Genomic DNA, 12,446 nt, shown 5'->3' with positions numbered 1-12,446 from the left:
AAAATTTCTTCAAAATCATAAGTCCCTAAGCTTCGCCTGTAGCAACGCACAAATATATTTGCAGCCAGTACAAATGTACAATCAATAAGCCGCTTGTAATTCTAAAAAACATAGAGATGGATTAAGCATCAAGACCTTCAGCCGTGTTGATTTTATCTATCAATCATCACTGAACAAGTAAATTAAAAGTGCACAAGTACCAGTGTGCCAACCAAACCGTACTCCCATCTCATTCATAATTTGCTCTCTCCAGCCGGCTGCTGTCCGGACCGGTCGACCGTGCGATGTGACGTACAGGTAAGCTCGCGCGTGTAGACCCCGGAATTTTGCGCAACAAACAGGGCATCAGCGTACCAAACGCAAGGTGCAGCGACAAAACAGACGGGGCAACCGGACACGGCAGAGAAAGGGAAAAGGCAGCGGAAACCACGTACGACGAGGGGCAGCCCAGCCGCCGGAGCAAGCTCAGCTCAGCTCGTCACAAAAGCTGGCGGCGTCGGCGCGGCGGGCAAAAGCTGCCGTGCCCTTTCCTCCGGCGTCCGGAGGCCAGCACACGGCCGCCGGAACCACTTTGGCCGGACGAACTAACTCACCACACGCACGCCACCTTCTCCGGTTCAGGAATCTTTTATTTTATAGCTCATCCATCAAACTAAAGGCCTGTTTTTTCCCCTTGCTACATCTTGTTGAAATTTTTGCCCTAGTTCTCGACAGGGTCACATGCACGAGTGATCCAATGATGTGAGTTCTCAAAGTGTGAATTGTTGCTACGTGTGCTAGATGACAAGTTTGGGGCATTGACATTTTATTTGATGCCGACAGTCTAAGTGAAGTTCAGGCACACACGCAGGCCAACATGTCAGTGTCACTGTGTCGGCTGTGCAGCGGCTAGCTAGTTCAACCTTTAGTAGTTTTGCATGAATTGCGAGCGTGCCCATCCCTAGCCCTCTCGTGAAACGCATGGCCCCATAACTTGTGCGAATCAGCGGTGTTGGGGAGGTTGAGACGCAAGACGACGATGCCTTTCTTCTTCCCTGAAATTTATACAAGTGTTCGTGCGCCCTCGAATGAGTGCCCACAGGTCCCTTGCTCTCCTCTACATCGTGCGGGTTTCTCTCTAGCCTTGTCCCCTCGCGACCTTGCAGCCTTTGTCGTGATTCCCCTCTATAAAACTCGAGCTCGAGCTTAGCCTCTCCCCCGTGTGGCTGCTACTAGCAAGTTGCGGTGGTTGTCTTAGGAGCTACAGCTGAGCTTGTAGAAGGAGGGGAGGCGTGCGGGAGAGAGCGCGCGATCAGGCGTTGACGGCGGCGGCGGCGGCGGGGGCCATGGCGTCCTCGGGCAGCGGCGGCACGCCGGGGTCGCCGTGTGGGGCGTGCAAGTTCCTGAGGCGCAAGTGCGCGGCGGAGTGCGTGTTCGCGCCCCACTTCTGCGCCGAGGACGGGGCGGCGCAGTTCGCGGCCATCCACAAGGTGTTCGGCGCCAGCAACGCGGCCAAGCTGCTGCAGCAGGTGGCCCCCGCCGACCGGAGCGAGGCGGCGGCCACCGTCACCTACGAGGCCCAGGCCAGGCTGCGCGACCCCATCTACGGCTGCGTCGCCCACATCTTCGCGCTGCAGCAGCAGGTACGCTGTCCCTCTTCCTCCGCGCCGGCGTTCTTGCCGAGGGCGCATGCATGCACAAGAGTACTAGCTAGCTTCTCGATCTCTCGCGCGTACCGTGACGCCGCTGAAATCCTGAACGCATGCATGTACCTTGCAGGTGGCGAGCTTGCAGATGCAGGTGCTGCAGGCGAAGGCGCAGGTGGCGCAGACGATGGCGGCGGCCGGCGGCCCGCAGGCGGCGGGGAGCCCTCTCCTGCAGCGGTGGCCGCTGGAGCCCGAGTCGCTGTCGACGCAGAGCTCCGGGTGCTACAGCGCGCCGAGCTGCGACGGGTCGGCGTCGCTGCAGGAGATGTACTGCGGCTTCGGCGAGCAGGAGGAAGGCAGCTACACGAGATGATCGAGTCCTTCGCGCAACCATCACACAGCGTAGAGACCGCGGGAAAATTAAATCTTGTTGATTTGCAGCGTGCGTTTTGTTTAGTTCAGCTCCTCCGGTTTGGGGAGCTTGATTTGGTGCCAGGCTCTAGTACTGTACTGCTTGCCGGTTTCATCTGTAAAGGTTGAAGCACATGATCATGTGGTTAAGGAAGAACACCCTTCAGCACATTATCGGAAATCACGCATAATCATTTTCATAGTATTGCTTAAATGGATTACTAAATGTTTAGATATGCAAACTTTGATGCATACATGGGGAGAACAGACAGGGAAAAGAAAGGTGTACAATTGGAGCCTTCAGACGTCAATTCACAAGGATGGCAAGAAGACAGCAGCGTCTGTTTCTTTGACAGGATAGAGAAGACGAGTGCAAGGATTGGACTGCCACTACTGAGGCCCTGTTGGGTTACAGGGATTAAAAATAATTTTCCGTTACATCGGATTTTTTACCAATTACGAGTATTAAATATAGACTAATCACAAAATCTATTACATAAATGGATGCTAATTTGCGAGATGAATTTATTAAACTTAATTAGTTTATAATTTGATAATGTTGTACTACAGTAAATATGTGCTAATTATTATTAATTAAACTTAATAGATTCGTCTTATGAATTAGCCTTCAGGATGGGACTGGGCATGACATGGCCTACCTTGGCCCTCGCCTACCTTGACATCCGACGTGGCTCGATCCACCTAGCGCCCCGTGAATCGTGCACCTAGACTCGAGCAAGCTGTGCTTAGTTCTTCAGGATGCAGTGGACTGGGCATGACATGACCTACCTTGGCCCTAGCTGCTTTGTGCATGGTCGGGCCGCTCGAGCTGCTTATGGGCCTGTCAGGCTTCAGTCCTATCGTGTTTAAAGCCTTAACAGCATGTTTGGAACTCACGAATTCATTTTACAGGATTCATTAGGAAACAGTTCCTTTTTATTTCGGGAATTCATAACAAACCGATCAACAATTCCTACAAAATTTTTGAATGAGCTCGGTGCTTGATCCCTTTTTGGTTATTTCGGGCATGGTTTAGGCTTGACCCGGCCCTGTCCTTGAACTTCAGAACGAACATTCTAAACTAGGACTAGCGCTTCTAAAGTAGGATCAACGCATCAAAATCCTTTCCAGCGATATAATATAAACAAACAAACGAGCCGAAACACCGGTGCTTCGTCAATCTGCAGACCAGAAACAATATATGCAAGAGGGACGTTTTCATTTCATTTTCAATTCGCATCGCGCTTCCAGATTTTCTCGCAAGATTTCTTGAAGCTCAAGAGATATTGGTCGCAATAGAACTTACTTTACATGTTTACATTATTTGACCATTTGAAGATTCCGACCGGCCTACTACACTACTGCATGTTGTTTTTCTATATATTACTTTCTTTGAAGATACACTCATCTCAATCGCTCTCCTAATACCAAGTCGCTCAAACTTATTGTAGATGTCGAGTAAATATAATCTGCATTCAGGCCAGGAATCCTGAATCGCATGTATCAAATTTATTTAAGGATAGATATTCAGTTTTCTAAGATTACTTTTGGAATTCGTTTCCCCAAGAAATGGACGTGTTATATCATACATATAAATTTAATTTGTTGTTAAATCATACATACTAGATCGATATTATTAAGCCATATAAAAATATATTGAGAAGAGGGAAGCATATGGGAAAAGCTTGCGTTGTTAGTTCTTCACTGTAAAGACAGCAATGATTGACGCTTTCATCTCCTGCTTGGTATGATATGGTATTATGTTTCCTGCGACGTGCCTGTGTTATCAATTAGGATGCAAAGTGGCATCCTTTTCTTATGTTTTGCTTTCTTTGCTGCTTGTAGCATTAATTCATTACGTGGATCCTCTATCAATTTAAAATACATACTCTGTACGTGGAATGCAAACTTTAGTGATTCTGGAAACTACTTTTGCCACTTTAGTTGACCTGTTTCAGATTTAATTTAAACCACAAAAAGGAAAATATATTTTATGGTTTTTCTCGCTCTCAACTAAGTCAATATATCCTCTACATCAGTAGTCTTGATACGTATTTATTACTCCCTCACTCCACAAATATAAGGACATCTGAGATTATTAGGACATACTAATTATAAGGAGGAAGGAAAAGACTCAACTCTATTTTAGTAAACTCACTCCTCACAAAGTAAAATGGGTTCTATATGTATTTGAGTACTGAAGCTATTCTACACAAAGTCACAAATCATGGACTTTGCAAATAGTACAATTGAATTCTCTAACAATCCATGAAAATATATATAGTTTGGCTATACATGCATTTATTTTGTTTCTTCTGTATGATAAAAAAAGTGCGAGCTATCAAAATCTAGTTATGCTAATTAGATTATATTTTATGCTGGGAGGTGCAGGCTTAGTTATGCTAATTGAGTTATTCCACAGTCATTATCCCAATAACTATATGGTTGCATAGATGTAGCATTATCATTTGACCTACTGCCTTTACATATATGTACACATGCTGATTCCATGACCCCATCTATTACATCTAAGTACCTTCCATAATCATGAGTTATTTGCTCCATCCTGCGGTAACACATATCTTAGCCTGACATTTTTCTCTTCCCTTACAATTATGTAAATAGTACTCCCTCCATTGTTAAATATTCTACGTTTAGAATAAGCTAACTAGTTCAAATTGAACTGGCATTTTCCAAATTGACTGAATCTGATTAAAATCTTCGGTTAGCATTGCCAAATAGCCTCAAGACTAATACATATCTTAGAGTGTTAATTACCACAGGGCGGCTATAAGAGTAGACATATTAGGAGCTGAGCATACGTATTTAACTAAAGGTTACGTGAATTTAAGTAGAGCGAGGGACGATAAATCCACATATATATATATATAGGAGAATTATTATATAATTCTCTGAGAGAAAGGGTTCTATCATATCATCTCTCTAGCTATGTAGAAGATGTGTCCCATCAGCAAGAGTTTCAGTAAAAGGAGTCAACGAAAACAGTAAGCTAATTGGATCTTCCACGTGTGGCCATGAATCAATCAGCTGTCTCTCAATGCTCTGGCCTCTATTATTCCTTGCAGTACATTTTTGGGGCATGACAATCTAACCTTATCTGCACAAGTACCGCTACAGTTAGAGAGAGAGAGAGAGAGAGAGAGAGAGAGAGAGAGAGAGAGAGAGAGAAGTGGAGAAGAAAACACAACTCCAAACTGACCAAAGTAGCTGCTGCATAATCATAACAATAATATTTTCCTGTCTAATTAATTAGGTTTCTACTACACTGATCAATATATGTAGATCTATATATCAATGAACTCCCACACATGCATGCATCATGCTTCTGAATTATTTCTAGCAGAGATCGATCGAAAATCGCACATATATTACCCAAGCTCAAGTCCAAAACATGGTGAGGAATTGAGAGCAGATATATATCATATCTCTTGTGATATATTTTCTGCACTAGTAGTTCTCAGTTCTTACGAGCGATGGTTCAGGTAAGCGTAAGCCACGCTCTGCAGATCCTCGCAGTCTTGGTACCCCGACGACGACCGCCACCCGCTCTCCTCCGCCCCGAACGACGAGGAGTCCGCCGCAGCCTCGAAGGCGGCCGCCTGCCGGCCGTCGTCGTCGGCCGCGCCGGCCTGCTCGAACGCGTGGTACAGCGACTGCTGCATGTAGTCCGACCCCAGCAGCGCGGTCAGGGACTCGTGGCCGCCATTGCTGTACGCGCTCGGCTGCGCAGCCGGCGGCGCGCCCACGGCGCCCGCGCCTCCATTGCTGCCGCACCAGGGGTAGCCGTACCCTAGCTGCTCCGCCGCGCTGCCCATGTAGCCCTTGGCGTCCTCGTGCACGCCCGCATGCCCCTGCGCCGCCTGCGCCTTGAGCGACGCCAGCTGCGCCTGCAGCGTCATGACCTGATCGAATTGGAGCACGCCAACACAGATCAGCAAACAGTGCACGCGCGCGAGAGGGCAAGAAGGTCGATCGACAAGAGATGGCACCTGCTGCTGGAGCGCGAAGATGTGGGCGACGCAGCCGTAGATGGGGTCGCGCAGCCGCGCCTGCGCCTCGTAGGAGATGGTGACGGCGGCCTCAGGGCGGTCGGCGAGCGGCAGGTGCGCGAGGAGCTTGGACACGTTGCTGGCGCCGAACACCTTGTGGATGGCGGCGAAGTGCGCCGCGCCCTGCTCGTGGCAGAAGTAGGGCGCGAAGACGCACCCGCGCACGCACTTGCGCCGGAGGAACTTGCACGCGCCGCACGGCGACCCGAACCCCGTCATCTCCAAGCTCTCTCTGTCTCTGATCGAGAGATCACCGCCGGCCGGTGAGATCAACCAAGCACGGTGATTTCCGCTCGCGCTCCGGTCTCGCCTGCTGCCGTGTCTCTGTTAGCAGGCTAAGCTAGCTCGCTGATGATCGGCGCGGTGAGGACGGGGTGCAACGCCCAGCATTGCTTATAAGAAGGGGTGGGGGATTAGGGCCAGCAGCCAGGGGATTAAACAAATCCGGAGTGTCTCCCCAATGGCCAACCGGCTCCATTATGTTGAGCTCCCAATCGCGCCCGCCCCTCGCCGCTAAATTTTATGGCCATTAATCTGAAGCACACTGCATGGGGCACCCTACAGCCACAGGGCTAGCAGGAGTACTTGTGCAGAGGACAATGGGGGTCTGGAGACGCAATCATTGATAATCTTTTGCTAAGGGTTTTGGGTTTGGTCTAATACTTTTTGTTTAGTTTTTCTCTGAGCCTGCTCATGCGGCCATTTCTTTTGTGTGCAGTTGGGCTAGGCTGCTGCGAGACCAGCGAGCACAGTCCAGTTGATAATTCGGTGGATAAATGCGTTTTTAATTTCAGTGTATCGTGTAGTACATACACTCATACATCACCTGGCTCCAGACGTGGAGTTGTCGCTGCTCTCTCATCCCTTTGATTTTTTTTCTTTCTTTTCTTTTTATTTTTTGGGATGAGGAGGAAAAGCCAACAATTATGAGTGATGGGGAGGAACTAGTTCTGGTGTCACATCTCTCTTTAATTATGAGGGAACTGTATTGGTGTTTATTTTAATCTTAGTTCTGTAGGCATGTAAGTCCAACCCCTGAGAAAACAATCTAGCCATGGCCTGCCAATTTGTAGCTTAAATATGCTTGGAAAAAAATGATTTTTATCTTAAGATGTACTATTTCTGTATTATAGCAATAGCACCAATGGAAGACTGGAGCAGGGCAGCAGAACTTCTGAAGCTCTGTTGCCTCTGCTTCACAAAATGTTCAAAAGGGTGATTACCGGTGCCTGTATTTTTATCCTAATCAGGCTTTTGCCTTCCACTAACCCTTGGAAGAGTTTGCTGAACCAATGCAAATCAGGCTGGCCTAAGCTAATTTGTTATTGGATGATTGGTCCTGATGGCCACTTGGCCTATGCTTATCATTACGTTATTATGGTGATTCCAAAACTAGCATATCCTGCTGACATTGTAAACATCAGTCTACTGCATCCTAGATTCATAGGCTCATGTAATTAGCAACCAAAACAGATGGAAAGGAAAGGGATGCTGCCCTCATTTGTCCTCTTCCGTTCTATATGTCCAAACATGGTGGACCTGTGGACCTGGTTACTTATGCTCTGAATGATTCTCATTTCTGACAGACGAATCACAAATGGGAGGAATAACAGAGACCATAACCAGAGCATCAAAAGTCAGAACAATGTGTGCGTGCATGCTCTCATCTCATGATGGAGCTTGAGGTGGATCAGACTAATTAACAGGTACACACCTCTATCTTTAGTGTGCTTGTTCCCATTTTTTGCCTCTATTTTGCAGCAAAACAAAGGGATTAGGTTTGTATAAAACGCTTCAAGAAATTAGGCTTGTGCAGTATCTTTGCGTCTTACTCTAACATAAAAAAAAGCACTTCGCATTTGTCAAGAACAGCGGAGTTTCACCTCCTTCAGATAAAGACTCAGTAGAACATTGAACTGCCCTATGCCACTAGAGTACTAGACAGGCATGTTTACACTTCATTATCCAACTACTACAAGTAACATGTTTAGCAGCTCAGCAGCCAACCTCTTCCTGATAAGCTACGTATGAACTACTGACAATATGACTACTGTCGTATTAGTGCATCATTTGTTCAAGTCAGTTACACCAGAACACCAAAAACAGAATTCCGGACGTCCTTAAATGGTGTCCACAACCTGCCGCGCGACAATTTAGGCGCGTCATAATTTCCTAGGCAGCTCTTTGGTTTGTTGCCACAACTGTGTTTTTTAGCTCACATCATAGATTCGCAACTTTGCCAAACCTTACCTAAGGTGCCGTTAGCAAATTGTTAGCCTCATCTTTGGCATAGTTTGGTAAAGAGGTGTGACAATGTGTGGCATATTCTTTATACGGACTCGTAAGACCGTGTTATTTACAAATTTTGTGTACAAAATTCTCAATTCCTAGAAGTAGAGTAGAAAATAAGCTGATCCAAAAAAAACATTGCAAATAAGCACCTACTATTTTCTTTCTAAAGTAGAAGTATGTGGATTTCTCTGGATTCGCTAGGTAGGGTTGTCACTAGTTTCAGAAACACCTATAGGTAGTACTTCACCACGCTTCCTGGTTGGATCTCCTCCTAGTTTTTACGTGTTTGTTTGCTTCGGTGTCACATCAAACCCATGTTAATAGGGGTGGCAAAAAATAGTGAAATGGAAAGGCTAGGGTAGGTCTGGTACGTACCCCAGGTGCCCATTTTTGGTGCAGGTTTATTGGCCCCACGGTGACCACTAATGCATCTCTTTCCCATTGTTTATTTATCCTGCAAGTGTGTTCGTCCTCTGGGGACTAGTGTTAATCTTGTCGAGCTTTGGAACCTGGAGCAGGAACATTTCTGAATTATTTATCGTTTTGTTCACATTTGAAATGGATGTGGAATGTACTCATTCCTACTGTATTTCATTTTTTTCATCGCCTTGTCATAGCAGACTTTTCTTGTGCTTTGTAGTACACGAATAGAATCTTCCTGTAGTCAGAAATCAAAATAAATGAGATTTAGTACTTGTACAATCTGCACTAGATGCACCACATCTGGAACGACCTGCAACTGAACCGAAGATGCTGCACTGCAGAGGGAAAACGACCTGAAATCAAAACGAAACCAAGACAAAATTCAGAGCCCCAGCGTCAAAGAGGAAGGAGCAGCGCTGAAACTGGCCAGCAAGCACTGTGTCCGGTGAGCCCCAGGAGCGGAAGGGGACAAGCAGGCCCTGAAACCTTTGAAGGCCGCAAGCGATTGTTGCCTCTTTGGAATGCTGCGCGTGCCCAGCGCCTGTCACTTCAGGGGCTCCCTCCCCTCATCCAATCCAATCAACCTTCCAGCAGCCTGCAACGTGAATGCATGTCATGTGATAGATGAGCCAGCAGCTTTACCTTGCTCCCGAATTCTGATCGAGGATGGCTTCACCAATCGCCACTAACCTTTTCTCTGGGGTCGATGCCCATCTCCCTGCCACCTCGATCATGCTAGAATGCTACTACCTTTTAGATTCACTCTGCTCTTGCCTTTCTTTACATATTATTTACCTTTCTTTTTTGCACGTCCCGCAAGGCTACATATGAAAAGCGCTGTTCATGTATCCAACTTTCTTCTGATCGATTCTCTACCTTGATTTAAGGGCTCAGCTAGCTCCTACTGAATTTTCTATCAAAAAAAAAGGAAATTGTGCTCATGCATTGAGATAGTTACTGATCTCCTCCATGTAATGAGCCAATGAGCCATGAACAAGCTCCAAACAATGGCAGAACCAGAGATGCTAACCAAGTACATACACTGCACAGAAGTGATCAGTGAACAGGGCACAGTGATCTGACGAAACAAAACAAATACAGCAGTAGCAAGGAATGGGGCCTGTGCTTGCATGATTTCGGCGATAAGAATCCAAATTATATTCCATCAGGCCTCAGAATTTAGGACATGTTTTAGAAACTTGCGCTGATGCGTGGCGTGTAGCACTTTAGGTGTGCCCTATACGGGGCCCAGCAGCTTAAGCGGCCGGGAAACCGAGAGAAGTGGGGCTAAAAACTACCAAAAAAGACCTTGAGGGAGGGTCGGCGGTTTGGCATCGCGTGCCTTGTGCTTATGCAGATGAGGAGCAGGGATAGGACATGTCCCAAGTATTCCTGGGGATGAGCAGATGGAGCTTGGCGGCTTCGGTGCCTTTGCACAGGCAGGGCACTCAGTGGTGGGTCTCCTTGTCGTCCCGTCCCACAAGTTCCATGCATGGAGTGAATGAACAGCTAGCAGTGCTTGCTCTAATCCATGGAAAAAGCTAGCTCGTACCAAATACCATTAGCTGAGTAGGATTGTCAGGCTCAGATGCTACGTCGTTAGTACAGCACTATCTAGCTACTGCACTAGGTTTGGTTTGCTTTTCAAGTTCAATCTACTGTTCATATGTACCTCGCTTCAGTACTCACCGACATGTGTGGTCTTGGATACAACTGGTTATATACACAGGTTTATATCTTGGCATTTGCTATCAATATATAGTTTTTGTAACCAACAGGATGGATAGCCATTTAAACACAAAATACAGTTTAGAAACGTCTTGAAAAATCTTTGCTCTCCTCGATCCCTCACATTCAAAAACTTTCTTTGTAGAAACGAAACTGACAGGAGAGCGAAGCTTGCATGCAAACCCGCAACATTCATATGTACCTCGCTTCAGTACTCACCGACATGCGTGGTCTTGGATACAACTGGTTATACACAGGTCTGTATCTTGGCATTTGCTATCGATATATAGTTTGTAACCAACTGGATGGATAACCATTTAAGCATAAGATACAGTTTAGAAACGTCCTTAAAAATCTTTAATCTCCTCAATCTCTCACATTCAAAAACTTTCCTTTTAGAAATGAAACAGACAGAAGAGCTACCTGCTAATATATTGATAAAGAAGAAGCTTGCATTCAAACCCGCAACATATATGCATATACAACTAACACTCCTTTTCACCCATTGCTAATCAGAGTGTGATGTGTCTCCAATCAGCAGTGAAGTCAAGGCTTCACTTCAAGCCTCCCTTTAATTTTTCTAAGAGGAAAAAAAATAACAACCCACGCACCCATGACTGGGCAAACGCTGCGGTTGCAGTAACCTGCGGCCCCTTCGGCACACCTTGGAGAGCTTAAAAAAAACTTCACATTAAACTATGCCAAAAGGGTATTTTTCCAGCAGCTTCATTCATAAAGCACCTAGTAAAGTTGTTTTCAGCTTACACTGAGAAGAAGAAGCCGGAAATTGTAGCTTCGCCCAAATAACTTCAGCTTCACCAGCTTCACCAGAGAAGCTGCTTTCTCTGTTCATCGGAGAAGATGTTTCAAGAGCCATTTTAGGAAAAACTGGAGCTATGCCAAACAAACTAAGGCAAAACTAACACATTCTTTCCTTGCTGCGATGAGCTTGCCAGCAGCGTGTGCCTTGTCCTCCAGATCGACGAGCGGTTGCTTCAGCTCGCCGGCCCGGAAACCCGCTGGAGAACGCGGCTTGCAGCTGCAATATTCTCCGCGCGCACGAGCGGACAGATAATCATTCACGCACGCATGCGTACGCTGGTCGGAAGAACACGGCTCTGACAGCGACTCGCCAATAATGGTAGTACACTGATGCAGAGGCAGAGCCATTGTTCAGAGCGTATTGCTTGTTACTCCATTGCCGTGTGCTGTGTATGTAGCTTATGCAAGCCGCTGTTCAACAACGTGTGATGCATAGTTGGCTTGGCGGTGATAATTCTGCAGCGTTCTTGCATAGTGAGACTTTATTAGGGGATGATGGAGACAGAGACTTTCTTGCCTTGACGAAGTGCGTGGACAGGACAAAAAAGATCCTTCCGGGTTCTTTGTGTAGATTGCAGAGATTTCACAAGAATTTTGAAGGACATGGTGGTACAAACAATTCCTCCAAAATTAGGAATAAACTCTTCATGTTTACGTCTTGATTCTTGCATAATCTCCCACGAGCCAAGTAACTCGCAAAGGCTAATCAATCCAACCCAAGCTTGCATTGTTCTTTTTTTCGACCAGCACTGTGTGTGGTGTACATCACTCCACCAGTTCATCGGCTAGTAGAACAACGACAGAAACAAAAATAAATCAGGAGGAAAAGATCACCGTGAGTTGGGAGCATGTTCATCATTAGCATGTAGCGCTGCTGGTCAAAGAAACGGGGAATAAGAAACAGAATTAGAAGCCGCTAACCCAATGGAAGCAGGCCGGGCGACGGACGGCTGGCATCCATAAGCTGAGCTCTCCCGCAAGGCGCCAGGACGGTTGGGTGGCTAGTCAAATTTGGCCGCGTCCGTGGAACGCCCCGGTCGGTGGTCCAAGATAACTGTCCGTCGCGTAACCCCGT

General features: G+C 46.7%; 2 protein-coding genes across 2 annotated transcripts; one reads left to right on the top strand and one right to left on the bottom strand.

Annotated features, from left to right (window-relative positions):
• The first annotated feature begins 1,002 nt into the window (after positions 1-1,002).
• On the top strand, positions 1,003-2,241 carry LOC112877266 (LOB domain-containing protein 16-like). The gene is made up of 2 exons (XM_025941510.1): positions 1,003-1,622; positions 1,759-2,241. The coding sequence occupies exons 1-2, from the start codon at positions 1,326-1,328 to the stop codon at positions 1,996-1,998; spliced, it is 537 nt and encodes a 178-aa protein (XP_025797295.1). The 5' UTR covers positions 1,003-1,325; the 3' UTR covers positions 1,999-2,241.
• A 3,077-nt stretch (positions 2,242-5,318) lies between these two features.
• LOC112877510 (LOB domain-containing protein CRL1-like) lies at positions 5,319-6,456 on the bottom strand. The gene is made up of 2 exons (XM_025941828.1): positions 6,047-6,456; positions 5,319-5,959 (listed from the first exon to the last, which is right to left on the bottom strand). The coding sequence occupies exons 1-2, from the start codon at positions 6,323-6,325 to the stop codon at positions 5,522-5,524; spliced, it is 717 nt and encodes a 238-aa protein (XP_025797613.1). The 5' UTR covers positions 6,326-6,456; the 3' UTR covers positions 5,319-5,521.
• Positions 6,457-12,446: the final 5,990 nt, after the last annotated feature.

This window comes from Panicum hallii, chromosome 9 (assembly GCF_002211085.1).
Source record: "Panicum hallii strain FIL2 chromosome 9, PHallii_v3.1, whole genome shotgun sequence".
NCBI lineage: Eukaryota > Viridiplantae > Streptophyta > Magnoliopsida > Poales > Poaceae > Panicum > Panicum hallii.
Note: the sequence above shows the minus strand (reverse complement) of the source record. Positions and strands in the feature narration are given on the sequence as shown.

Coding starts and splice junctions, on each gene's coding strand:
- LOC112877266 (XM_025941510.1), top strand. CDS start 1,326: ATGGCGTCCTCGGGCAGCGGCGGCACGCCGGGGTCGCCGTGTGGGGCG. Junction 1,623..1,758: donor TCTTCGCGCTGCAGCAGCAG/GTACGCTGTCCC, acceptor TGTACCTTGCAG/GTGGCGAGCTTGCAGATGCA.
- LOC112877510 (XM_025941828.1), bottom strand. CDS start 6,325: ATGACGGGGTTCGGGTCGCCGTGCGGCGCGTGCAAGTTCCTCCGGCGC. Junction 5,960..6,046: donor TCTTCGCGCTCCAGCAGCAG/GTGCCATCTCTT, acceptor CAATTCGATCAG/GTCATGACGCTGCAGGCGCA.